This window comes from Anolis sagrei, chromosome 6 (assembly GCF_037176765.1).
Source record: "Anolis sagrei isolate rAnoSag1 chromosome 6, rAnoSag1.mat, whole genome shotgun sequence".
NCBI classification, from domain to species: Eukaryota; Metazoa; Chordata; class Lepidosauria; order Squamata; family Dactyloidae; genus Anolis; species Anolis sagrei.
This window is the reverse complement of record NC_090026.1, coordinates 40313253-40340956: the sequence shown is the minus strand read 5'-3', so window position 1 is coordinate 40340956 and position 27704 is coordinate 40313253. Positions and strand designations below refer to the sequence as shown.

General features: G+C 44.5%; 1 protein-coding gene across 1 annotated transcript in view; it reads left to right on the top strand.

The window, feature by feature from the left end:
• The first annotated feature begins 945 nt into the window (after positions 1-945).
• RAPGEFL1 (Rap guanine nucleotide exchange factor like 1) overlaps positions 946-27704 on the top strand; it is a 102179-nt gene continuing 75420 nt past the window's right edge. The window contains exon 1 of the mRNA XM_060781042.2: positions 946-1705. Coding sequence (XP_060637025.2) covers positions 1234-1705 — 472 coding nt within the window. The 5' untranslated portion in view covers positions 946-1233. The remainder of the gene's footprint in view (positions 1706-27704) is intronic.

Sequence of the window (27704 nt, the reverse complement as noted above, 5' to 3'; positions counted from 1 at the left end):
GAAACCTGCCTCCTAGCTCACGCTGAAGCAAAGAGCACAGCAGGGGGCAGAGCAACCTTCAATACCCTGCAGCTCTGCCCCTGTTAACCACCTCCACCAAGTCTGGCCTCCTTAATGAGAACATTCAACACCCTCCCCCCCAACTTGGTTACTTCACTACATCAGCTATTGCTGCAAGTAATGACAGTGTGAATAAATTGTCAATATTTGCTTGAGATAGTGCTTACAGTTCTGGAGGGACTCTTAATTTTTTGCGTCTCATAGACTTAGCAGCATGGGGATTTGGTTAACCAGTTAAAATTCATGAGTAAACCAGTTTTTTTAAAAAAAATCTGAAACATTTCGGGGGGGGGGGTTGAACCCCTAAAACCACCCCCTCGCTACAGGCCTGAAGGGAAGAGAAGGGAAAGTAAAGTAAAGGGAGGAAAATAATAAGGGAAGGGAAGGAAAAAAAGGAAGGGAAGGGAAAGAAAGGGAAAGTGAACTAAAAGAGAAGGGAAAGGAAGTGAAGGGAAGGGAAGGGGGGAAAAGAAGGAAAGGGAAAGTAAAGGGAAGGGAGGGGGGAAGGAAGGGAAGGGTAGGGAAAGGAAGAGAGAGAAGGGAGGGCTAGGGAAAGAAAGGGAGGGTAAAGTAAAGTAAAGGGAAGGGAAGGGAAAGGGAAGAAAGGAAAAAAGGAAGGGAAGGGTAGGGAAAGAAATGGAAGGGGAGAGAGAGAAGGGAAAGGAAAGGAAGAAAAACGAAGGGAATAGTAGAGAGAGAAAGAAAAGGAAGAGAAGGGAAGGAAAGGAAAAAAGAGAAAAGGAAAGGAAGAAAGAGAAAAGGAAAGAAGGGCAGGGAAAGGAAAGGAAGGGAAAAGAAGGCAAGAGAAGAGAAAGCAAGGGACAGGCGCGTGCAGGGGAGGGGAGGGCTGGACAGGAGGGAGGAGTGGGCGTGGCCTGCGGCGGTGGGCGTGGCCCGCTCGCCTCCGCGGTGGCGTTCGATGGTGCTGCTCCTGCTGCTGCTGCTGCTGCTGTTCTTGCGGGGCGAGAGACGACGGCGATTGGCGGCTCCTTTTCCAGGCCGAGGAGAGCTGCTGGTTGGAGGCTCAACGCGAGAGAGAGAGAGAGAGAGAGAGAAGGAGCGAGGCGGGCTCGGGTCCCCATCCCTCCTCCTCCTGCTGCTGCTGCTTGTCTGTCATGAGCATCATCCCCAGCTCGGCGTGAGGGAGGCGGGCAGCGGGCAAAGGGGCCCGGCATGAAGCCCCTGGAGAAATTCCTCAAGAAGCAAGGCTCCCATTTGGCCTCCAAGGCCACGGCGACGGCGGCAGTGTCCGTGGCAGCGGCGGCGGGGCCCATGGCTCGGCGGCAGAGCGCCTCCAAGGTGCTTCCGAAGGAGCCTCCCGAGGAAGAGGCGCCGGAGCCGGCAGAGGAGGAGGCGGGCCCGGAGAGCGGGCGGTGGCTGGAGCTGCGCCCCCCGGAACCCGTGCTCCGCTCGCCCACCTCCTTCTCCTCAGAGGAGCTCTCCCCCGCCGGAGGAGGAGGAGGAGGAGGAGGAGGGGGCGGAGGGGGAGGAGGAGAGGGGCAGCTCAGCCCGGAGCCCGCGCCCCCCACCTGCTGCTGGGCGCCCCTGGCCCAGCCCCACAGCCCCCCTGGACTGCTGGCGGGCTTGCTGGAGAGGCTCGGGCAGGACCCCTCCGCCCCACACCGACACGGAGGCTGCGGGGCAGGTAAGCTTCCCCGTCGGTCCCCTTCCTCTTTCAAGCTCTGGTTTCTAGGCTGTCGCTCCGTTAAATTGAGCAAGAGTGCCTCTGAGCATGTGCTAAGTTCCCCCCTCCCTCCCTGAATGGAAAAGGTTCAAGAAGGGAGGCACAAACCTCTCCATTCGTACCTAGGAATCAAATAGATCCAGTTCAGAGCTGGGTTTGCATTGGGAGGCTTGCAGTATGTGTGTCCCCCACCCCCTCCCCTCCAATGCAACTCTGCCCAGTTCTGGTTTAGACTGCCCATATCAGACTGAGTGCCTCTGAGCATGTGCAAAATTTTCCCCTTCTTCAGACTGTATAGAAAAGGTTCCGGAAGGGGGACACTGACCTCTTGATTTGGACCCTGAAATCAAATGGATCCAGTTTAGAACTAGGTTTGAATTGGGAGGCTTGCCATATGTGCAAGGTCTGGTTTAGACTGCCCATATCAGACCGAGTGCCTCTGAACATGTACAAAGTTTTCCCCTCCTTGAGACTAGGGTCTCCCCAGAGGGGGACACAAACCTCTCCATTTGGACCCAGGAATCAAATGGATCTAGTTCACAGCTGGGTTTGGATTGAGAGGCTTGCAATTATGTGTGACCCCCACCCCCTCCTCTCCAATGCAACTCTGCCCAGTTCTGGTTTAGACTGCCCATATCAAACTGAGTGCCTCTGAGCATGTGCAAAGTCTCCCCCACCCCCAAGCTGTATGGAAAAGGTTCAGGAGGGGTATACTGACCTCACCATTCGGACCCTGGAATCAAAGGGATCCAATTCAGAGCTGGGTTTGCATTGGGAGGCTTGCAATATGTATGCCCCCCCCCCCCTCCATTGCAACTCTGCCCAGCTCTGGTTTAGACTGCCCATATCAGACTGAGTGCCTCTGAGCATGTGCAGTCTGCCTCCCTCCTGAAATTTTTTTTTTTGTCATGTCAGGAGCAACTTGAGAAACTGCAAGTCGCTTCTGGTGTGAGAGAATTGGCTGTCTGCAAGGACGTTGCCCAGGGGACGCCTGGATGAATTGATGTTTTTATCATTCTTGTGGGAGGCTTCTCTCATGTCCCTGCATGAGGAGCTGGAGCTGATAGAGGGAGCTCATCCGCCTCTCCCCGGATTCGAACCTGTGACCTGTTGGTCTTCAGTCCTGCCGGCACAGGGGTTTAACCCACTGCACCACCGGGGGCTCTCTCTCTCCCCCCCCCCCCCCGAATGGAAAGGGATCAAGAGGAGGGACAGAAACCTCTCCATTCAGAACCAGGAATCAAATGGATCCAGTTCGGAACTGGGTTTGGATTGGGAGGCTTGCAATTATGTGTGCCCCCCATCCCCTCCTCTCCATTGCAACTCTGCCCAGCTCTGCTTTAGACTGCCCATATCAGACTGAGTGCCTCTGAGCACGTGCAACGTTTTCCCATCCTTGAGACTGTATGGAAAATGTTCAGAAAGGGGGACACAGACCTCTTGATTTGGACCCTGGAACCAAATGGATCAATTTTAGACCTGGGTTCGGATTTGGAGGCTTGCAGTATGTGCCCCTGCCTCTCCAAGCTCTATTTTAGACTGAGTATGTGCAAAGTTCCCACCCCAAAGATGTATGGAAAAGGTTCAGGGTGGGGAATACTGACCTCTCCATTTGCCTTCCCATTGCAAGTTCTGGTTTAGACTGCCCATATCAGATTGAGTGCTTCTGAGCATGTGCAAAGTTTTCTCCTCCTTGAGACAGGGGTCTAGATCTGAAGCTCCAGAGGGGGACACAAACCTCTCCATTTGAACCCAGGAATCAAATGGATCTAGTTCAGAGCTGGGTTTGGATTGGGAAGCTTGCAATTATGTGTATCCCCCGCCCCCTCCTCTCCATTGCAGCTCTGCCTAGCTCTGGTTTAGACTGCCCATATCTGAGTGCCTCTGAGCATGTGCAAAGTATCCCCCACCCCCAAGCTGTATGGTAAAGGTTCAGGAGGGATATACTGACCTCACCATTCGGACCCTGGAATCAAATTTATCCAGTTCAGAGCTAGGTTTGCATTGGAAGGTTTGCAATATGTATGTGTCCCCCCCCCCCCCCCTCCATTGCAAGTTCTGGTTTAGACCGCCCATATCAGGCTGAGTGCCTCTGAGCATGTGCAAAGTCTGCCCCCCCCCCCCCGAGGCTGAATGGAAAGGGTTCAAGGGGGGGGGGGACACAAACCTCTCCATTCGGACCCTGGAATCAAATGTATCCAGTGCAGAGCTGGGTTTGGATTGGGAGGCTTGCAATATGCCCATCCTCTTCTCCATTACAACTCTGCCAAGCTCTGAGTTTTAGACTATCTCTCAATTAAATTTAACAAGAGTGCCTCTGAGCATATGCAAAATGTTTTTCTTCCCCAAAGCTAGTATGGAAAGGGTTGTTCCCCTCCTCCATACAACTATGCCAAGCTCTGTGTTTTTAGGCTATTCAGGTGTTCAAGCACACATCTGACTGAAGTTTTTTTAAAAACGAGTGTCTCTGAGCATGTGAAAAGTGTCCCCATCCCCAGTATGGAAAGGGTTCTGGAGGGGAACACTGACCTGTCAGTTTGGACCCTGGAATAAAATTGGGAATGGATTGGGAGGCTTGCAATATGTGCCCCTCCTCCATTGCAACTCTGCCAAGCTCTAATTTTTAGACTGCCCGCATCAGACTGAAAGCAAGAGTGCATCTGAGCATATGCAAAGTTTTCCCCCCAAGGCTGAATGGAAAGAGTTCGGAGGGCACGGACTTCTCAATTTGGATCCTGGAACCAAATGGATCAATTTTGGCGCTAGGTTTGGATTGGGAGGTTTGCAACTCCACCATTGCAGCTCTCCATTGCAACTCCGCCATGCTATGATTTAGATTGTCTCTTGATTAAATTTAACAAGAGTGCCTCTGAGCACATGCAAAGTTTTTTTCCCATGTCAGTAAATGGAAGATTGGTATGGAAAGGGTTCAGGAGGGGGGAAAATGGATCCAGTTCAGAGTTCGATTTGGATTTGGAAACTTGCAATATTCCGCCAAGCTCTGATTTTTAGATTGTTCAGCTTTTCCAACACACATCTGACTGTGCTGCTTTTTTAAAAAGTGCCTCTGAGCATGTGAAAATGGTCCCCGTCCCGTCCCTCCTTCCCCAGATCCTATGGAAAGGGTTCAGGAGGGAGACACTGACCTCTCAATTTGGACCCTGGAATAAAATTGATCCATTTTAGACTTCGGTTTGGATTGGGAGGTTTGCAATATGTCCCCCTCCTCTATTTCAACTCTGATTTTAGACTGTTCAGGTGTGCCAACACACATTTATTTATTTACTACACTTATTTATTTACTATACTTTATATATATACTTATTTATTTATGATGTTGATTGTAATGAATTTTTTTATCCATGTTAAATGTTTTTAATATTTAAATTATCTTTGTATTGTTATGGGCATCGAATTGTGCCGTTTTGTAAACCGCCATGAGTCGCCCTCGGGCTGAGAATGGCAGTATAGAAGCATAGTAAATAAATAAATAAATACTACATCTGACTGAATATTTTTTCAAAAAAAGAGTGACTCTGAGCATGTGCAAAGTCACACCCCTTCCCGAATGGTATAGAAGGCATTCAGGAAGGCGACAAAAACTTCTCAATTTGGACCCTGGAATAAAATTGATCCATTTCAGAGCTGGGTTTGGATTGGGAGGCTTGCAATATCTCGCCCTCCTCTCCGTTGCAACTCTGCCAAGCTTTGATTTTTTAGACTGCCCACATTGGATTGAAAACAAGAGTGTCTCTGAGCATGTGCAATTTTTTTTCTCCCATTGCAGGTGTGGGGGGGGGGGGCAGAGAAGGCAGGGCTGTGTCCAGTAATGAGGTTGTGGGGACAGACTCCGGACACTGGATTTGAATGCTGGCTTGGCTTTAGAGGGAGAAGGCTTGGAATCCCCCTTACTGCAATTGTACCAAGCTCTGATTTCGACTGCACAGATGCATGAATGCATATCACACTGAAGGTGAAAAAAGAGCACCTCTGAATATGTGCAAAGGCTTGTAATGAGGGGGAGCAAAGATGAGGTAGGGACCGGGAAAAATCAATCCAGTATGAAGCTGGGGTGGTTTGGGGGAGTTGGAATGCCCCCCCCCCTTTGCAACTGTGCCAAGCACTGATTTAGATTGATAGGCATCATCTCTGCGTGAACACATGTCTGACTGAAGCTGTAAAGAAGTATTTCTGAGTACGTGCAGTTTTTTTTAAGGAGAGGCAGTGGGGTACAAACTGGGATTGGTAGCAGGGAGAGGATTCAAAGCCAGTTTAGAGCTGGGATGATTTGGGTTAGGACCTCCCTCCCCTCCCAAAAAAGCTCCGATTTAGACTAACTCACATCATCTATGCGTAAGCACACATCTGACTGAAGGTAGCATGTCTCTGAATATGTGCAAAGTTGGGTTTTTTATGCATCTCGTGGGATGCTGAGATTTATTATGGAAGAAGAGGCCATTCCCAAGCTCTGAGCAATATCTGCTTTTGGGGGCCTTGCAGGTTGCAAAGGAGGTTTATGTCTCTGCTGTTCGTCTCTGCTGTTCGTTCCCATCCAACATAAGAAGGTGTGGTTTTGAGTTGCAGGTGTATGCTGAGATTTTAAAGGAGGCAGGCTGGATTCTAAGATAGAGAAGATGTAGAATTGGATGAGGGAAGTGAGAGGTTTCCCAGTAGAGGATCTTGGCAAGGGTATTAAGACTTGATCAATTCGATCTCATCCATGTTATGGATTGCAGCACCCGTGTATTCCTCAGAAACCGCCATGTTGGGTAGCAACTACCATTATAGTACAACTCGATTGCATTAAGTTGGCTTCGATTGGCGGTAGCTTAAGGAAGACATTTGCGATAGACGTTGCAGATTCAGGGCTGTGTCTTCCTGGCCCGAAGTTATCCACCTGTAATACAGCCCTTCTGTTTTCCTGTTGCCTCCTCCTTTATTAAACATTGTTGTGTTTTCTAATGAGTGATGTCATTTCATGTTTCACCCAAAGTACCATAAGGTCGGTTTGGTCATTTTTATTTCTAACTAGCTTAGGGGTACCCAGCGTTGCCTGGGTTATTTGAAAAAGTCATTTTTTTTAATTGTACAAAATGCATAAGGTTTTTGATGAACTACAATTCACATCTTGCCAGGTTAACCCTGAAAAACTCAATCAGAACTTAAAGTTTGTTATGTTGGGCAAGTTTGCTCTAGATGCATCATTGGCGGGGTTCAGTGTGCTCTCTGTCTGTAGGGTAAACTACAACTCCCACTATGGAGAGTCAGTCCCATCAAATCCCTCCAGTAAGTTGAGTTAGTCATGGGGGTTCTGTGTGTCAGGTTTGGTCCAGGTTCATCATCAGTGGAAGTCACAGTTTCTCTGGTTGGGGGTGTACAACAATTTCCAGAAAGGAAGGTCAGTTCCTCCCAAACTCCTCCAGTAATCAAATTTTGACATATCAGATATGCTAAAATTTGTGCCAAGTTTGGTCCAGATGCAAACAGTGCTTTCTGGATGTAGGTGAACTACAACTTCCGCAAATCAAGGTGAATTTCCCCCAAAGACTTCAAGTATTTTTTTGCTGATCATGAGGGCTCTGTGTGCCAAGTTTCGTCCAATTCCATCTTTGGTAGAGTTCAGAGTACTCATTGATTGCAGGTGAACTGTACATCTCGGTACCTACAACTCCAAAATGTCCAGGCCAATTCCCCTCTAAACCCACCAGTATTCAAATTTGAGCATATTAGGTATGCATGCCAAGTTTGGTCCAGATCCATCATTGTTTGGTTTCATAGCATGCTCTGGACGTAGGTGAACTACAACTCCTATAAATCCCCCCAAAGACCTCCAGCGTGAGAAGTTGTATTCCTATTGTAATAGCTGTGGGATAACTTTTGTTGAGTAGTAATGATTTCTAGTTCATGAGTCAAAAGAAAGAATCTATGAGTCCCCCAGGGGAGATAGGACAGAATATAAATAAATTATTATTTTATTTTATTATTATTATTATTTTGGTCGTGTCTGGAGCGACTTGAGAAATTGCAAGTCGCTTCTGGTGTGAGAGAATTGGCTTCTGGTGTAAGAGAATTGACGTTGCCCAGGGGACGCCCAGATGATTTGATGTTTTTATCATCCTTGTGGGAGACTTCTCCCATGTCCCTGCATGAGGAACTGGAGCTGATAGAGGGAGCTCATCCGCCTCTCCCCGGATTTGAACCAGCGAACCTTCAGTCCTGGCGGCACAGGGGTTTAACCCACTGCGCAACCGGGGGCTCCATTATTATTATTATTATTATTATTATTATTATTATTATTATTATTATTTTACTGACACAAAAGCACAGTATGTCACAGCAAACGAGATCTATATGCTGGATTTCGTATCACAAAATCACAAGTTGAACACTTCCCAAGCGTGTAGGACTGTGTGATGTATTTTCGGATGATGCGCACAGATCCAAGTAAGGTGGCCATTTGCAATTGACAGATCGTGATTTTGTCTATGTTTATTGTTTCCAAATGCCGGCTGAGATCTTTTGGCACGGCACCCAGTGCACCAATGACCACTGGGACCACTTGTACTGGTTTATGCCAGAGCCTTTGCAGTTCGATTTTGCGGTCTTGATAGCGCAAGTTTTTCCTGTTGTTTTTCCTCAATGCAGCTGTCACCTGGTATGGCGACATTCATCATCATCATCATCATCATCATTATTATTATTATTATTATTATTATTATTATTATTATTTGAAACACAAAAATATTAGTACACAGCTAACAAGGTCACTCTGCTGCCTGTTGTATTGGATCACACATCGGACACTTCCCAAGCGTCTAGGACTGTGTGATGTATTAGCGAATAATGCATGCAGATCCCAGTAGAGTGACCTTCTGCAGCTGACAGATGGTAATTTTGTCAGCACCAATTGTGTTTAAGTACAGGCCAAGGTCTTTAGGCACCGCACCAGGTGTGCCAATCACCACTGGGACCACCTTGACTGGCTTGTGCCAGAGTCTTTGCAGTTGTCTTTAAATCCTAGTATCATGTCAGCTTTTCTAGTTGTTTCTCTTCAATCTTGTTGTCACCTAGGATTGCAACATCAACTATCCATACTTGGTTTTTTATCACGATTGTGAGGTCAGGACTATTGTGCTCCAAAACTCCGTCAGTCTGAATTCAGAAGTCCCAGAGTAGTTTGACATGTTCATTTTCTGTAACTTTTTCCGGCTTGTGATCCCACCAATTCTTTGTTTTTATTATTTGGACAAGGTTTTTTTCTATCTCTCTGTGTCTTTCTTTCTCTTTCCTTTTCTCTCTCCATATGTCATAAATGACTAATGGGAAGGTTGGTAATAATATGTGTTCCTAACTTTGACAAATCTAAACTCTTTTAATTCAATTGTATAAATGCTGAATTGGAACTGAATAGGGGTGACAAACCCAAGGTCTGTTAAAGCAGTCTGTTTCTAAGCAGGAATTTGAACCTCAACTTGGTCCAGATGTGAACACATTGGTCTATCTATATGTAGTGTCTGGATGTATCCGTTAACTCATTTGAAAAGCACTGCAATTTGAGATGGTTCAAATAATGTGCAAAGTTAATATATGGCAGTTATGGCTTGATGCAGTGATCCAGTGATCGTGGACATGAACATATGAACAAACCTCTGAGTGTGCTGTGGCAGTACTGGGAGAAATGCTCAAAAGGAGTGGCACAGAAGGGAAAATAGTGCACTTTGATGTATATGTCAGATTTCTGAAAGAGAACAGTCCTTCACATTACTGCAGCTATCTTATGAGCATTTCCGCTAAAGTAGTCCTCTGCGTTTTTGCTTTTGTGTACCTTCAAGTAGTTTCGACTGATAGTGACCCTAAAATGTCTCTATCATGGAGTTTACTTGGCCATGCTTGTCACAGGGGCTTGCCTTTGCTTTCCTCTGAAGTTGAGAGAATGTGATTTGCCCAAGGACACCCAGTGGATTTCCATGATTGAGCATGTCTTAGTGGTTCTGATCTGGGGAGCGAGGTGAGCTCCCACTGTTATGCCCAGCTTCTGTCAACCTAGCAGTTTGAAAACATGAAAATGTGAGTAGATCAATAGGTACTGTCTTGGCGGGAAGGCAATGGCACTTCATGCAGTCATGCTGGCCACATGACCTTGGAGGTGTCTATGGACAACACCGGCTCTTCATATTAGAAATGGAGATGAGCACCAACCCCCAGAGTCAGACATGACTAGACTTAATATCAGGAGAAACCTTTACCTTTACTTAGGTTGTCTAAAAAGACCAGAGCTCTCATAATCCCTAATAATTAGCCAAACTGGTTGTGCTTGATGGGAGTTTTGCATTGATTTGTATTAAGTATTGCCTTATTCTGTGAAATACCAAGTAGAATTAAAACAACACCAGCTCCACTACTGTCACCTCCTACACTGCAGTTGCCCAGTAGCTTCCCTTCTGTCCACAAGTTTATACACCACCTTCACCAGTGAAATTATCAATTCACTTCCCCCAATGTGGCCAGTAAAGGCTGGAGATAAAGGATGCATCTTAATTTGGTGTCTCTATTTTGGACATTAGATTGTAGTAGTGTAAGCCCTTGATGTTTTAATGGTTATTATATATGTTTTTATTCGCACTTTTATGAATGCATGGCATCAAATCGTGCCAATCTGTAAGCCACCTTGAGTTGCCATATGGTTGAGAAAGATGGGCTATAAATGTCGTAAATAAATAAAGAAAGAAATTGATATGGTCTCATTCCCTGATGATATTACTCTTCGTATCTCTGGCATGAGAGCCAGTGTGGTCTAGTGGTATGGAGTATTGGACTATGACTCTGGAGACCAGGATTTGAATCCCTTCTTGGTCATGGAAACCCATGGCCAATGGTTTCTTGCACTCTCAGCCTCAGAGGAAGGCAACAGAACAAACTAAGCAACTTTTCCAAGAACACCATCTGATAGGGTCACCATATGTTGGACACGACTTGAAGCCACACAACAACAAATCTCCTGAGGGCCCTTCCAGACAGGCTCTGTATCCCAGGATCTGATCCCAGATTATCTGGCAGTGCAGACTCATATAATCCAGTTTAAAGCAGAAAACCTGCGATCAGATTGTGGGATATAGGGCTGTATGGAAGGTCATTGAGAGAGGAATACAGCTTTTTTGCTATCTGACATATATAATTAACATGTAGACACACATACACACTCACATCATATTTTGCAGTATTTTAAAGTAATATCTAGTTAGAAAAAGAGTACTGTAATATTGCAATGCAAAGAAAGAAAGCAAGAACACTGGAATGCACCCCACGCCTTCTTTGCAGCCCCTGGGTTGAAAGAATGTCCTTCCAGACACCAATCTCCTTGCAGGTGATGATCTGTCTCGTTCTCCCTCATTGCCCTGGATGGTGTTGCCTTGCTGCAGGTAACAGCTGGTAGATGGTGGGCGAGGCATGCTAGGGAGAATCAAGCTGCACATGCATAGTCCATGTGTGGCGCATCAACTGCCAGCAGTCTTGAGGAAGAGCTGAAGTAAACTGAGTGACTGCTGAGAATGCATCACCTCCTTCCATCGCCAAAGAAGCTCCAAACTGAGAAAAGAGGGAGAAACAGAGAGAAAGAGGCAAGAGGAATGAGTGACCTAGGGCCATGCATTCATCCAAACACTCGCTAACTCCCTTTCTTTCTCCTGACACATTATGGCTCCACATTCCAACCCAGGAAATAAATATGGGTTCAGGTGGGGCGCATGCAGACCAGTGAGAGCTACAGTCAGTCATTTTCTGTTGTTTAAGAGGAGGCCTGAAAGATGTTGGGATTGGCCAGTGATGGTCATTGGCCTGAACTCACATCTTCTGTCACCAATGGGTATGCTGATGAGGGAAGACGACTGTTGTAGTCCAATAACTTCTGGAGTGCCACACGTTCCTTATCCCTGTTTTGAGAGTCTTAAGGCTTTCAACGTATGGAGAGCAGCAAGTTCAGGAAATCTGGCTGTCATCAGTTGAGACAGGTCTTTAGTCTCTTTGTGAGAGCTGGCTTCATTGTTGGTGCTTCTCATTTATGCATTGGGAATATTAGTCAGGATCCAAAAGTGGACTTCTATCAGCAGTACAGTGGAATCCAGTAGAGCTAGATACCCTCTCCTTCTTGATGTAGCTCACTCAGTACATTTAAGAGGTCTAGGGAAACTACCAGAGCCAACTTCAGTTAGCTTGGATGGTTGTGGTTAGAAGGAAGATGTTCCATTACACTGATACTGCATTGCCAATGCAGTGTTCAATTTAGGTCTTGATCTACTCCATAGGAACTTGGAGCATTTTATGGTTTTTTGGAACATTTTATGGAAGAGTCTCTGATCATATAGAATCCAGATGTAGATTAGAGTGTAGTCAAGATGGAAAAACTTATTAACCTTGGCTGCAGCAGTTCTCTTTATAATTTTAGAGTTTTTTTTAATACTGGTAGCCAGATTAAATTATAACAGTAAATAAAGAACAAAACTCCAGCTAATCACCTGTCAAGAAAGGATTCCTCCAGGCAGTAACAAGCCACACCTAAAAACTGTCAGGCTATCAAATGCTGATCAAGGTGGCCAATTGAAACATACACACCTACCTCCAACAGACAAGAGTTCTTTCTCCCATCCTGAACATTGCACGGATATATAAACCTCACTTGCCTAGTTTCCAACAGACCTCACAATCTCTGAGGATGCCTGCCATAGATGCAGGTGAAACGTCAGGAGAGAATGCTTCTAGAACAGGGCCATACAGCCCGAAAAACCTACAGCAACCCTGAGTGCAAACTGTTTTTGCATTGTAAACACACTTTGCAGCAATTTAACTAAGCTCAGGACAAAGAGAAAAGTGGGAGGTTGAAAAACTAGGAAATCGCAGTGCATGTTCCTGTATTATTTTGATGTTTGTACCCATTTTGAGGCATTGAATGTTTGCCTTTTTTATGTGTAAACCACCCTGAGTCCCTCTGGGGAGAGAGGGCTATCTAGAAATAAAGTTTTATTATTCTATATTATTATGGCTAGTGATTTTTATGTTATTGGAGCAGGAAAACTGCTATAGGTTTTAGTCAATAGAGATACCCATGATGCTGAACCATATTCCAAAGTAGGTTCAGCACCTTGGATAGCTCCATTGGAGTTTTGACTTAAATATGGAGAAAATTCATTGACCTACTGCAGTGGTTCCCAACCTGTGGTCTATGGACCACCAATAGTCTGCAAGAACTAAAATATGGTCCACGACCTCACCGTTACTAAATGGTTGTAGTGAGAGTGACTGGTCTCACAAAATCCTCTTATAGTGCCAAGGCTTATTAAATATGGTTTTCTGTGGGCAAGCAGATGGCAACTACTGGATGGCATATGTTCTGTATCAGAAACTAGAGCTAATGTGGTCTATCAAATGCATTTTCTGAATCAGCACCCCAAATAACCAAACCGAATTTAAAGTTGACCAAAAACCGATTCATAACTGTAATGTTGGAGGATGGTCCCTGGTCATAGTGGTCCCTGGTCAAGTGGTCCCTGGTAAAAAAAAAAAAAGGTTCAGAATCACAAGCCTACAGACATGGAAACCACCAGCTGGCATTGCAGCCCTGTCCTGAATAAAGATAAAGATATGTATCTGAGAATTAGGAGACAATGTTGTATCCAGACCTGAATATCTTCAGTGTTATGGCTGGGTTTCTTTCAGTACTGAAATAATGCCAGAACATCCCTAATGGTGATGGTGGTAATGATGCTAATACTATGCGGAAATGTCTCTGAATATGTACAAAATGACTTAGTGTTGCTATCTGAAAAAACAAGAGAGAGCTTGGAACTAAAAAATATGTGGACTCTTTCTGCCTGTAGTCTTTGAGGTTTGGAATTTGGCACATGGTAAATTCATTTGGAAACATGCAGTCCATCCTACTTTAAACATGCCAGTTATGTGGTAGAAATTGAAGGAAATTGAAGATGACTCAGTGGCGTAATTCCTTCAACTACTGTTGGGCATGCAGATGGGCATAATGTTTATCAAGCCAGATGACTTGGTTGGACTTTGATATAAAGTTTTGTGTGGATTGTCAATACAGATCCCAGGCTTCTGAACATATTGATTAATCTTTAACATCATTCTAATTCAGTTAGGATGGGGGCGGGGACAGAAAACTGACATGCCACGTGCCTTCTGGGGGAAAGGTCAGAGCTAGGAAAAGTTACTTTTTAAGACTTCAACTCCCACAATCCCCTGGCTGGGTATTCTGAATGAAAATGTTGGGGAAAGTCACCTTTTTCAAGTTCTGGGAAGTATGCTGAGAATATAAGAAACTTCTCCCATACTTCGATCTTGTTTCTGTTGGCAGATTTTTTAGATTAGTAGTGAACCGCTGTTGAAGGTTGGATTGCATTTGGTTTTATTTTGTTCCAGAATGCTATATAATGTTCTCTGGGGAGCGTTTTCCCATATTTAAAGCCCTATGGGCCACCTGACCTGGAAAAGACCTGGAAGAGCCACTTTCTGTGCAGAAGAAAGACACTAAAGTTTGGGAGGGCAACAACGGGTGCAAAAATGGGACTCATTTGAGTGTCTGACGTTCTCAGTCCTCTGGTTCAACTCTGTGGACAACCTCTGCCGCAAGTTGATTATAGAGCAGGCATGGGCAAACTTTGGCCCTCTAGGTCAGGGGTCCTCAAACTAAGGCCCGCGGGCCAGATACGGCCCTCTAAGGTCATTAACTTGGCCTTCGCTCAGGGTCAACTTAAGTCTGAAACGACTTGAAAGCACACATAATGTAAAAATGGGCCATATTATGCACTTTAGTCTTTCCTCAATTATGAGGTGTGCTATAGTAGTTACTATACACCAGGCGCGGGCAAACTTTGGCCCTCCAGGTGTTTTGGACTTCAACTCGGCTGTTAGGAATTGTGGGAGTTGAAGTCCAAAACACCTGGAGGGCCAAAGTTTGCTCATGCCTGCTATAGACTATGTCATTGGTGTAAGGTTACTGAGAAAGACATCATCTTACTGTTTCGCATCGGCTGGAATTCAGTCAAACTTTCTCTACTTTTCAGCAATGTGGAAAATTTCAGGACAGTTTTTTGTGGTTAGTTTCTCTGTGAGGAGAAGTTATGATTCGAGACTGATGTTGGTAGCATAGTGAGGAAACCACTTCAAGCAGAGGATTTCGAAAGGGCAGCAATTTTAAAAATTTGCTTTGCCATGATTGCGTTGGGGTTTTTTTACTGTCCAGGATTGGCAGTGATGGTTGTGAAACTTTCTCACACTTGTGCCAGATAACTTGCTTGGCTTGCTTTTGAGATGTAACAACTTGGTTTAGATAGGTGGTAGGCTCTGATTCATGCAGCAAAATACCTTGGCCGGACTCATCTTGACTTTGGTCCTTTGCACACTGTCCCTATATCCCAGGATCTGATCCCAGATTATCTGCTTATCCCAGATTATCTGGCAGTAGAGACTCATCTAATCCAGTTTAAAACAGATAATCCGGGATCAGATCCTGGGATGTAGGGTAGTGTAGAAGTGGCCTTTGTTATATTGTTCCACTCGCATTGTGTGTGTCTCTTTCACCATGGCTGACAATGTGTACTTTGATTGTGCTTTTCCTGTATGGCAGGGTGTTGGACTAGATGGCCCATATGGTCTCTTCCAACTCTATTATTCTATAATAATAATAATCATCATCCCATCATCTTTATTTATATTCTGCCCTATCTCCCCGAGAAAGGGAGAATCTCTATGGTTCTATGATTCAAAAAATTAAAAATAAATAAATGAACAGTTCAATTAGAAACACATTTTTAACTATTGTTTCCACAATTGGCTAAGACAATTGGTTAGGTTTGGTAGGGACAATTTAGAAATATATCCCAGTCAGTAACATTTCTTTATCACAAGGAAAGTAACACAGTCACAGTACAAAAATAGCAAGTGGGACAATTAACATCTTCTAGTTACTTTTAATGTTACTTTCAAAAGGCATTTTGACATGGATTGTTATGACATTTCCTCATGAATGGTTAGGTTTCTTTTTCAAAACTAACAAAAGCAAGGGGGGAAAGGGGGCAATGCAATAAATAAACAATGAAAGAAAGAAGTAGAGTCGATTCCTTTTAAAATATTGTTATGAGTAATAGGAACAAAGTATTTTAAACATTGGATTTATGGAAATTGTAAGCAAAAAAGCTTCCACAATTGTGGTTTAGATCTCTGGAGTGCAATGTGTACAGAAATTCAGTAAAGAAGGGAAAGTGTATCTGCATTATATGTCTTTGCTTGGTTCTATGTATGCCTGGGATCTGTAGTTTGTTCATTTTGGCCTGCATAAATAGGACTTTAGTGTCTAGATCCTGGGAACTCATGCTACCCCTCTATTCTGCTTCGGTCAGACCACATCTGGAATATTGTGTCCAATTCTGGGCACCGCAATTGAAGGGAGATGTTGACAAACCGGAATGTGTCCAGAGGAGGGCAACTAAAATGATCAAGGGTCTGGAGAACAAGCCCTATAAGGAGCAGCTTAAAGAGCTGGGCTCAGAGAAGGCTGAGAGGAGACATGATTAGGTCCATGTATAAATATGTGAGGGGAAGTCATAGGGAGGAGGGAGCAAGCTTGTTTTCTGTTGCCCTGGAGACTAGGATGCAGAACAATGGCTTCAGACTACAGGAAAGGGGATTCCATCTGAACATAAGGAAGAACTTCCTAACTGTTGGAGCTGTTCAGCAGTGGAACTCTCTGCCCCGGAGTGTGGTGGAGGCTCCTTCTTTGGAGGCTTTTAAACAGAGGCTGGATGGCCATCTGTCGGGAGTGCTTTCAATGCAATTTTCCTGCTTTTGGCAGAGGCTTGGACTGGATGGCCCATGAGGTCTCTTCCAACTCTATGATTATATGATAATGCTTTGCTTTAATTCTGGAGTGTACCAGACAGACTTCCTTTGTGCATTTCGCCTGTGTTTTGACTTCTGACTTCAGTAGTGCTGTTTTCTAGTCAGAATTGTGTTCACTATGATCCTTTCTTTAGGTAAAACTACCCTTCAGTTAATTATCTGTAGATCAAACATAGTTTAACCTCAGGCATGGTGTGTCATAAGGTCAAAAACAGCCCCAGTTTCATCTTGACAGAGTGTGTATTTTATTTTCTCTCTCTCTTCTCAATTCATTTCTCTCTCTCTTCTCAATTCATAGCTTTAAAGCATCATAGCCTTTAAATTGTGCCAGTTGCTGCAAAAGTGAACTGCATGCCCTTGGACCTCCTTTCTGCTGCAGAACAGTAAATATTTAGTAAATGTATAGCCATACAGATATATTTAAGGTGTCTATGCATGAAAAAGATGAGGAATAGGGTTGCATGAGAAAAGGCAGGACTATTAGACAACATCTCGGATAGTTAGCAGACATTGGGTTGTTGTGAGTTTTCTGGCCTGTATGGCCATGTTCCAGAAGGATTCTCTCCTGACGTTTTGCCGGCATCTATGGCAGGCATCCTCAGAGGTTGCGGGGTCTGTTGGAAACTAGGCAAGTGAGGTTAATGTATCTGTGGAATGTCTAGGGTGGGGAAAAATATCTTATTTGTTTGAGGTAAGTATGGATGTTGTAAATGGCCACCTTAATTAGCATTTAATGGCCTTTCAGCTTCAAAGCCTGGCTGGTTGCTGCCTAGGGGAATCCTTTGTTGGGAGGTGATAACTGGCCCTGATTTATTCTTTTCTGGAATCTCCCTTTTTTTTAGTTTTGCTCTTTATTTGCTGTCCTTAGCAGACATGGTTATTTTTTGTTTTATTTTCTCAGGCACCATGAAAGCTAGAAACTTGAGGGATTTTAGGAGCAATTATAATGATATAAAGCTGAAGTCTTCAGGGCTCTGCAGTTTGTAACAGAGGCCCCTTCTACACTGCCATATAAAATCCAGATTATCTGCTTTGAACTGGATTACAGGGCAGTGCAGACTCATATAAACCAGTTCAAAGCAGATAATGTGGATTATCTGATTTGATAATTGGGATTATATGGCAGTGTAGAAGGAGACAAAGATTGAAAGAAGAAAAGGAAAATGATAAACCAATGTTTCCTCCTTCAGGAGCTGCTGGGAGTTAACTAGCACAAAATTCTTGTTTGAATCCTATGGAAAATTGTACTAAATCTCCACCTCAGCCTGGGGTTTCAAACAGGAGTCACTGAAACTATAAGGAACAGTTTTATAGGTTGACTCAGATCACAGGATTGTTTTGCCCTGTACTGTAATGGTTGTTAAATGTGAAGCCTAGCTCTTCAAGGTGACAAGCAGAATTTTTTCTCAGCCATGTTACATTGGGTCTTGTAACTAAATGTGCTGGGGTGGAACATAAAAGTATTTCAGTGAGATATGCCTGATTTCCATAGAGAAAGACATATATCACTTGTGGAAAGGAAGCGAGGATGCCAAGTATTATATCAGCTTTCCACAAATCCGTTGGTTTCCTGGGTTGTTGTGAGTTTTCCAGGCTATATGGCCATGTTCCAGAAGCATTCTCTCCTGACGTTTCGCCCACTTCTATGGCAGGCATCCTCAGAGGTTGAGGGGTCTTTTGGAAACTAAGCAAGTGAGGTTTATATATCTGTGGAATGTCCAGGGTGTGGGGAAGAACTCCTGCCTGCTACAGGTACATGTGAATGTTGCAATTGGCCATCTTTATTAGCATTGAATGGCCTTGCAGCTTCAAAGCCTGGCTGCTTCCTGTCTGGGGGAAGTCCTTTGTTGGGAGGCATTAGCTGGCCCTGATTTATTCATGTCTGGAGAGAATGCTTCTGGAACATGGCCACATAGCCCAGAAAGCTCACAGCAACCCAGTGATTCCGGCTATGAAAACCTTAGACAACATGTAGGTTTCCTAGTTGACTTCAGTTCCCATCATCACAGTCATTGGTGGCCGCACTGGCTGGGAATGTTGAGGTCGTAGCTAACTCATTTAGAGAGTACGAAGAAATCTTATACTCTCCTTCCTAAAATTTGAGCATGTACACTCAGCCTCTCCATTGCCATACTTCATCTCTCTTAAAGTGGCTTGCAAAAAAATAATAATCCATAAGCACCATAAAAAGAACAGCCAATCCTCTTGAGAACAATCTGTGCTGTGCTATATTTTCCTACCGTACCTTAGCAAGCCCCATGCATATGTTTGGTGTTCAAAGAGAGGTTATGTGAGTTTGCTGGTGGAAAATGGGTACCAGCTGAAACTATATTTATTTTTAGTGTGGGCTGGGTGGACAGAGAAATACAAGGGTTGAATGAAAAGTAATGCCTCCACCTTCGTAACTCCTCAACAGATGGCAGTACTGTTATGCGGCAGGTACTGGCTTGTTCAGTAGACTCTCCTCTACAGTTACATTTTGGTGGAAAGCCTTAGCATTGAATGGTTGTGTTCTTAAAGTGCAAATTATGGAACACTGCACAGATGGTCGGTCAATGCGACTTAAGCAATGTGCAGTCATTGAATTCTTGACAGCAGAAGGTGTCACCCCAAAGGAGATTCATCAAAGAATGCAAGCTATTTATGGTGATTGTGTTGATGTGAGTACTGTGCATTGTTGGGCGAGTAAGTTTAAAGATGTTGAGGTGGGAACATCTGACTTGCGTGACAATGAGTTGGGCATCCTGTGAGAGCAACCACCGAATTTCACAAGGATGATCGTCATATCACTCAGAGAGAAATTTCAGGCATAATCGGCATTTCACAAGAACATGTAGGTCACATTATTGCTTTGCTTGGCTATCGGAAGATCTGTACACGATGGGTACCCAGGATGCTGACGCCTGAAATGAAAGCGCACAGACTTGAAACTTCAGAGACTGGATCTCACCACTGTATGACATCCTCCATACAGTCCAGATTTAGCACCGTCTGACTTCCATCTGTTCCCAATAATGAAAGAAGATCTGTGGGGATATCATTATGCTACTGATGAAGACGTTGAGAGAACTGTGAGACTGTGGTTGCAGAAACAGTGTCGACTTCTTCCGTGACTGCTTCAGAAAACTTGTTCATTGTTGGCAGAAATGTATCCAATTGTCTGGTGATTATGTGGAAAAATGGTAGTTAAAGAGCACATTCTAAGGCAGTGGTTCTCAAGCTGTGGGTCCCCAGATGTTTTGGCCTTCAACTCCCAGCAATCCTAACAGCTGGTAAATTGGCTGGGATTTCTGGGAGTTGTAGGTTAAAATACCTGGGGACCCACAGGTTGAGAACCAGTGTTCTAAGGATTATTTTTGCTAGGTTCTTGTGGGTTTTTTCGGGCTATAGAGCCATGTTCTAGAGGCATTTCTCCTGACGTTTCGCCTGCATTTATGGCAAGCATCCTCAGAGGTATGAGGTCAGACCTCATACCTCTGAGGATGCTTGCCATAGATGCAGGCGAAACGTCAGGAGAAATGCCTCTAGAACATGGCTCTATAGCCCGAAAAAACCCACAAGAACCTAGTGATTCCAGCCATGAAAGCCTTCGACAATACGATTATTTTTGCATTTGATTTATTAAAATATTCCCACCCAAACCCAAGTAACCAAGGTGGAGGCATTACCTCTCATTCAACCCATGTAAGAGTTCATCTGATCCTGCGTAGAATGGGTTTTCAAGCATCACAAAGTAACTGATTAGTAAAGGGTTGGGTTTCTTTTTGATCAAGATGTCCAGCTTGAGCAGAACTTGGAAAAATTCCTTTTGGAGGGACTCTACTTCTCTGAATCTCCTAGCCAGCATTCTAGCTGTTGTGATCCCTAGGAGGATCTTCCCTAGGCTTGATAGCCAATATCTGTTTCTGTAGGAAGGAAACAGTGTTCAAATGCATCGATTGCACCGTAGAGATTCCCCTCTTCCTCCCCCACCCAAAGCTGTGGCCAGCGTGTCTCGTCCTTTGTCAAAGGGTGTGTATCCAACCAGGGAGACCCTTTGCTGTCAGCTTATTAGAATCCAGTCATCCTCATTCCCGGCTTCCCACTCCAACCACTGGAGACACAACCTCCTTTTATGTCGCTCCTAGCCTCAGGATATAATTATATGTCCCTCCCCCCCCCCCCCCTCTTCCCAAACAGACACGCAAGGCCTATAGGCTGATGAACATTGGCTGAAACGTTTGCACAGGCCTGCCATGCCTTGGGAACAAATCACTCCCAGATATTGTTTCCCTCCTGCTTTTTCTTGCTTGCTTCTCATTGCTAATTGCAGGACCACCCCCACCATAGAGCACGGATCCCCATTGTGTCCCCGATTTCCTTAATCCTCTCCTTTCCGCCTCTGATGCAACCACTTGTACAAAATTCCCTCCCCTGGAAAATGGACAGGCATCACTTTGATGTGAGCTGGCGAGCCAGTCCTGTGTGCATCTCTCTTTCTCTTTCTTTCTTTCTTTCTGTGCTAGAGTGATGACTTTCCAAAATTCACTGCTTTTCTCCCCTCCTTGTACTTTACCACTCACATATCAAGAAAGAAGGTGGCAGCTTTCAGGGCCCTTTTTGTGCTCAGCAGTTGTAGCTCTTTCATGTCACTTTTCATTCATTATTCTGTTTTGTGGAATCCTAACAATGGTAGTATTGTGGGGTAGCTCTCTGCTAGAGAAAGCTACAGATCCCAGGGTTCAATAGGAGGAAACCATGTCAGTTAAAGCAGAATCATAATGCTATAATTGTGTGATAGAATGGGGCTTTCAGTCAAAAAGAGATGACCAACACTTTGCTTCTGGACCCAACTAAAGGCTACCAATTTTCTGACTAGAAAGGTTTTTTGAAATACCACTTGGAAATTTAGGTGCCCTTTTGTGAATAATGGGGGACATTCTGCTTCTGGGGTGTTTTCCCCAGTCATTGTGGCTCATCTTTCCCCCGTTAAAAGACTATTTTGGTCTTTTAAGGGGGAAAAGATGAGCTTAGTCTCTGCATAATAATAATAATAATAATAATAATAATAATAATAATAATAATAATATATTAAACTTTATTTATACCCCTCCACCATCTCCCTAATGGGGACTCGGAGTGGCTTACATAGGGCCAAGGTATAGAAGTAAAGCAAATAAAAAAATAAAAGTCTAAACAACATGTTACAGCAAAATAAAACCAAAACATAAACAACAAGCAACATAATCAAAATTACATAGAAAAAAAGATATGAATACAGTAACAAAAATAACATTACAATAAACACAATCGCGGTAACAGTAGCCTCAAATCCTCAGTTGTTGTGAGTTTTCTAGGCTGTATGGCTGTGTTCCAGAAGCATTCTCTCCTGACAGTTCACCTGCATCTATGGCAGCCACCCTCAGAGGTTGAGGTGTCTGTTGGAAACTAAGCTAGTGGGGTTTATATATCTGTGGAATGCCCAGGGTAGGAGAAAAAACTCTTGTCTGCTTGAGGCAAGTGTGAATGTTGCAATTGGTCACCTTGATTAGCATTTAATAACCTTGCAGCTTCAAATCTTGGCTGGTTGCTGCCTGGGGGAATCCTTTGTTGGGAGGTGATTAGCTGGCCCTGATGGTTTCCTGTCTGGAATTTCCCTGTTTTCTTTATTTATTGTTATTATTCTAGGGGTTTTTTAATACTGGTAGTCAAATTTTATTAATTTTCATGGTTTCTTCCTTTCTGTTGAAATTGTCCACATGCTTGTGGATTTCAACGGCTTCTCTGTGTAGTCTGACATGGTGGTTGTTAGAGTGGTCCAGCATTTCCATATTCTCAAATAATATGCTGTGTCCAGGTTGGTTCATCACGTGCTCTGCTATGGCTGACTTCTCTGGTTGAAGTAGTCTGCAGTGCCTTTCATGTTTCTTGATTCGTGTTTGGGCAATGCTGCGTTTGGTGGTCCCTATGTAGACTTCTCCACAGCTGCATGGTATACAGTAGACTCCTGCAGAGGTGAGAAGATTCCTCTTGTCCTTTGCTGAATGTAGCATTTGTTGGATTTTCTTAGTGGGTCTGTAGATAGTTTGCAGGTTGTACTTCTTCATCAGCTTCCCTATGTGGAAACAATCGTCATCAGCTTCCCATGTGGAAGTCTTCCTCCCTTTGCTCTTGGATGTGTCCTTCCCCTCTTTGTCCCTTCTTCCCCCAGTTTTCTTTACATCAGTGGTTCTCAACCTGTGGATCCCCAGATTTTTTGTCCTTCAACTCCCAGAAATCCTAACAGCTGGTAAATGGTTGGGATTTCTGAGAGTTGTAAGCCAAAACACCTGGAGAGCCACAGGTTGAGAGCTACTGCTTTACATGTTGTCTTCCACGATTAAAGGCTGAAAGAACCTTGGTCCCCTGCTGGAACAAACCTATTTATAGCCCTCAACTTTAAAAATACCATTTATTGTAAGATTTTCTTCATTTATCATTTGTTGCTAGGCAAGTAGCTATTCACACACCTATTTTATATCTCTTTCTGGCTCTGTTACAAGCTTAACACCCATCGTTTTCCTTTACCACTTTTCCTTTTGTGTTCTTTACAGCAGTCCAGAGTATCCAATGACAGGAGAGGCTACTTTTTGGTAATATACCTTCCCAATCTCCCGTGCAGCAAAATTACTGGCAGGGCAGTAGCTGGGGGGGGGGGGGGGAGGTTTAAAGTTCAACCCTGCCCTGAAATGTGACAGGTTAAGAAAGAAATCTGGTTTACTCATAACTTGGTTAACTAGTTAAAATTATTGAGTAAACCAGGTTTTAGGGGAGGGGGGGTTAGAACCCTTAACCACCTGCCTACTCTGGCTACGGCCCTGGCCACTGGCTGTGGTATTCTTCAAGTTGTGATCCAAAAAGTGGTGGCATCACAATTTGCTTGCTGGACAAGGAACAGGGTTTGAATTCTGGCTCACTGGGTGACCTTGGGCAAGTCATACACTCTCAGCTTCACAGGAAAGGAAAGGCAAACCTCCTCTGACTAAATCTTGCCAAGAAAAACCCAGGATAGGGTTGCCATATGTCATTTGTCCATGTCGTTAACTTAAGATTACGTAACAAAAAAACCCCCAAAAAGTAGCTTTTCTGCTTGGCATCCTGACAGCATTTCCTTCTTGGTTCATTAGGCTGCTTTCTTCTTTTCTTTCCAGTCCTTCCCAAACCACCTCAAACTGTACTTGAACTGCTGATTGACTCTTATCTCATGCTTGTTGCTCATTTGCTCTTTTATGACTGCCTCGTTCTTCTCTTTTTTGTGCTCCCATTTTTGTCTTCTCCCTGACAAGCTGGTGACATTTTGTGGGGTTTTTTTGTGTGTGCTTAAAATGAAGGACAACTTAGTGTGCCTTCGCCGTTCCAAGTACATTAGGCAATTGGGCCAGCCGTTGAATTTTAATTCACTGGAATATTGTGTCCAATTCTGGGCACCACAATTGAAGAGAGATATTGACAAGCTGGAATGTGTCCAGAGGAGGGCGACTAAAATGATTAAGGGTCTGGAGAACAAGCCCTATGAGGAGCGGCTTAAAGAGCTGGGCATGTTTAGCCTGAAGAAGAGAAGGCTGAAAGGAGACATGATAGCCATGTATAAATATGTGAGAGGAAGTCATAGGGAGGAGGGAGCAATCTTGTTTTCTGCTGCCCTGGAGACTAGGACGCAATGAAACAATGGCTTCAAACTACAAGAAAGGAGATTCCATCTGAACATTAGGAAGAATTTCCTGACTGTGAGAGCTGTTCAGCAGTGGAACCCTCTGCTCCAGAGTGTAGTGGAGACTCCTTCTTTGGAAGCTTTTAAATAGAGGATGGGTGGCCATCTGTCGGGGGTACTTTGAATGCAATTTTCCTGCTTCTTGGCAGGGGGTTGGACTGGATGGCCCATGAGGTCTCTTTCAACTCTATGATTCTATGATTCTATGTTGGGATGGTGTCTTAGACTCATAGAGTTGGAAGACACCTTGTGGGCCATCCAGTCCAACCCCCTGCCAAGAAGAAGTAATTGCTCCACAGCAGAAGGGGAATGCCTTGAGTCCAGAACATGCGGTGAGACTCTGGCCCATGACAGGGAAATTGCAGATGGCTCACAAGGAACAAGGCAACCCTTACTTTGCACCATCAACCAAATGGTAGGACTGGCTTTGACAGGCATCCATGCAAAGACCACCACATTTCTGTTGACTTGTACAGCGCAATTTTTGGCTTATCGAGTGTAGGAGAAGGTTCCTTTTCTGCAGGCTTCTGCCCCTGACTGTTACTCAGCCTTGACACTCTTTCTCCATTTCTTTTTAAGCCTGGAGCCAAATAAGGTGCTCAGCATTCATTTATGTTGGGGCTCTGTGCCCCGGAGGGTAAGCTGGCAGCACATTGTTCTTTGCAGTGAAGAGCAGCTCTGTGACACTTTTTCTTCAGCTAATCCCTTCCTGTACAGTCGCCGCTGTGGGAGCCATTTGGCTGGCTTCCCTCGTTTCTGAGTCGTTTCTTCTGGCAGGACTGGCGGGCTGGCTGTCCGGCCAGCCGGGGCTGATGTCCTTTTGCTGTTAATCATGCTGGACATGAATTGCTGAGCTAAGGAGCCAGACTCGATTGCTATCATCCCTTCCTGTGATTTGTGTGGCAGGTAACAAGGTCAAGCTTGCTGTTGCTTTTTGACAAAATGCCCTTGCTGCTCTTTTCCACTTCTGTTCCCATCGCATTTGACCCCATTACACATCTAGCCCTCTCTCTACTTACTACAGCTCCATCATCTCAAGCCATACTGGTCGAGGTACGCACTTTGTAGATCCAAGCAGCTTGAAGGGGAAAGACGAAGGTGGTCTGTTCGTCGTACCATGTTGCCTTGGTTTCCATGTACCTACAATATTCTCAGTTACCACCTAATGCCCTATACCACTGCTTCTTAAACGGTGGGTCCTCAGACTATATGGGGTCTCCTTAGCATAATGTTGGGGTCTCGAAAATATTTTCTAAACATCACTTAGACATTTAGATGCATTTGTTCTGCAGTGTTTAAAGGAGACTCTACAGAAGGTGCTTCAACTGTACTTCATAAAAAGGAAAATCATCCTGTTTAGCAAGATTTGCAAATTCTGATTTGTTATCAAGAAATGCCTATGTACCCAGAGCAGTGTAGGAATTTCTTGGGCCAAAAGGGGTCCCAAGTGGAAATGTTTAAGAAGCCCTGCCCTATACAGTGTTGTCAGGTGATGTTGTTCAGAAACATGAATATTACCACTAAAATCCTTTTATGTTTCATTCTGAAAAAATGGGATGGGATTCAGTGTTGGTTTGTATGCCTGCACATGTGCAGAGCTAAAGTAATGCATTTACTTAAGACTGAAGTGTTACCTTAGAGTCTGGTAGTGCAATGCTGGCCGAACAATATAATTTCTCCAGTGGTGTAGGGCGTAGACATCCTGTGATAATGTGGCATGTGTCATTTGTAAACAGCAGGTCTGGTTCTGATTTGCAACCAGTCCTCTCTCTTCGCAACATCCTATTTTTTCCACATGGTGTGAAGAAAAGGGGATGGCACCTACCTTTGCTGTTGTTTTCTAAAACTTGTATTTACTTACTTAGCCAGTCCCTCGTAGCCTGACGACGATGGTCCTCCAAGTATAGTGTCTTGGCGGTGGGTCTGTAGGTGGCTGTGGAGCCCTATTCTTGATCAGCATGTTCTCCTGCAGTGAGGACATCAGTTTCCAGATGTAAGGTGGTCCTGGTCATGGTTGGCTTGACACGCCTTCTTCTTGGCACATTTCTCCCTTTTGCCCTCCATTCGTGCCTCTTTGAATTCTGCAGTACTGCTGGTCACAGCTGACCTTCAGCTAAAGCGCTCAAGGGCCAGGGCTTCCCAGTTGTCTATGCCACAGTTTTTAAGGTTGGCTTTAAGCCCATCTTTAAATCTCTTTTCCTTTCCTTCAACATTATGTTCCCATTGTTGAGTTGGGAGTATAGTAACTGCTTTGGGAGTCGGTGATCAGGCATTTGGACAACATGGCCAGTCCAGCAGAGCTGATAGTGTAGGAGCATCATTTCACTGCTGGTGGTCTTTGCTTCTTCCAGCTCAATGACATTTGTCCACCCGTCTTTCCAAGAGACTTGCAGGATTTTTTGGAGGCAATGCTGATGGAATTGTTCCAGGAGTTGCATGTGATGTCTATAGACAATCCCCGTTTCGCAGGCATATAACAGGGTTGGGACAACAGTAGCTTTATAAACACGCATTTTTGTCTCCCTACGGATGTCCCAGTCCTCAAACACTCTCTGCTTTATTTGGAAAAATGCTGCACTCTCAGAGCTCAGGCTGTATTGTATTTCAGTGTCAATGTTGACTTATGTGGAGAGGTGGTTGCCAAGGTGGCGGAAATGGACAACATTTTCTAATGTTACACCATTAAACTATATTTCTGGCATTGCAGAGAGATTGGCTGGTGACTGCTGGAAGAGCACTTTGGTTTTCTCAATGTTCAATGAGAGGCTGAGCTTCTCATATGCTTCTGCAAAGGTGTTTAGAGGGGCTTGTAGGTCTTATTCTGAATGTGCATAGATTACGTTATTATCAGTATATTGAGATTGTCCCTTTTCTCTCTAAGACATGGTGCCATTGCTAATACTGGTGAAAGCATCCAACAACTACCAGGAGCTTTCTGGAACTCCATGCTGCTGCTATGACAGAGATAGGGGCGACTGTCCGGCAGGGCTGAACTGGATTTGCTATGACTGGATGGTCAGGACTCTGCTCCCACCGTTCAAGAGCAAAAAGACATAAACAAACACCTTTGCAGAATTCAGGGCTGGTCCAAAACAGCAATGGGGGTTTGGGCCAGCCTTGGACACTGCCTGCAAGCTTTTTCCTGTCTTCAACAAATGTGCGTGTAATGATGATGGGACCGAGAGAAATTCCTCCTTTAAGGATCTTAAAACCTGGATAGGCCAACATCAGCAAATACAATCCTTCTGGATTTAAGCCATACAGGGTTTTATAGATGATAAGCAGTACTTTGAATTGTCTCCCAACTTGTTATTACTGTAATGA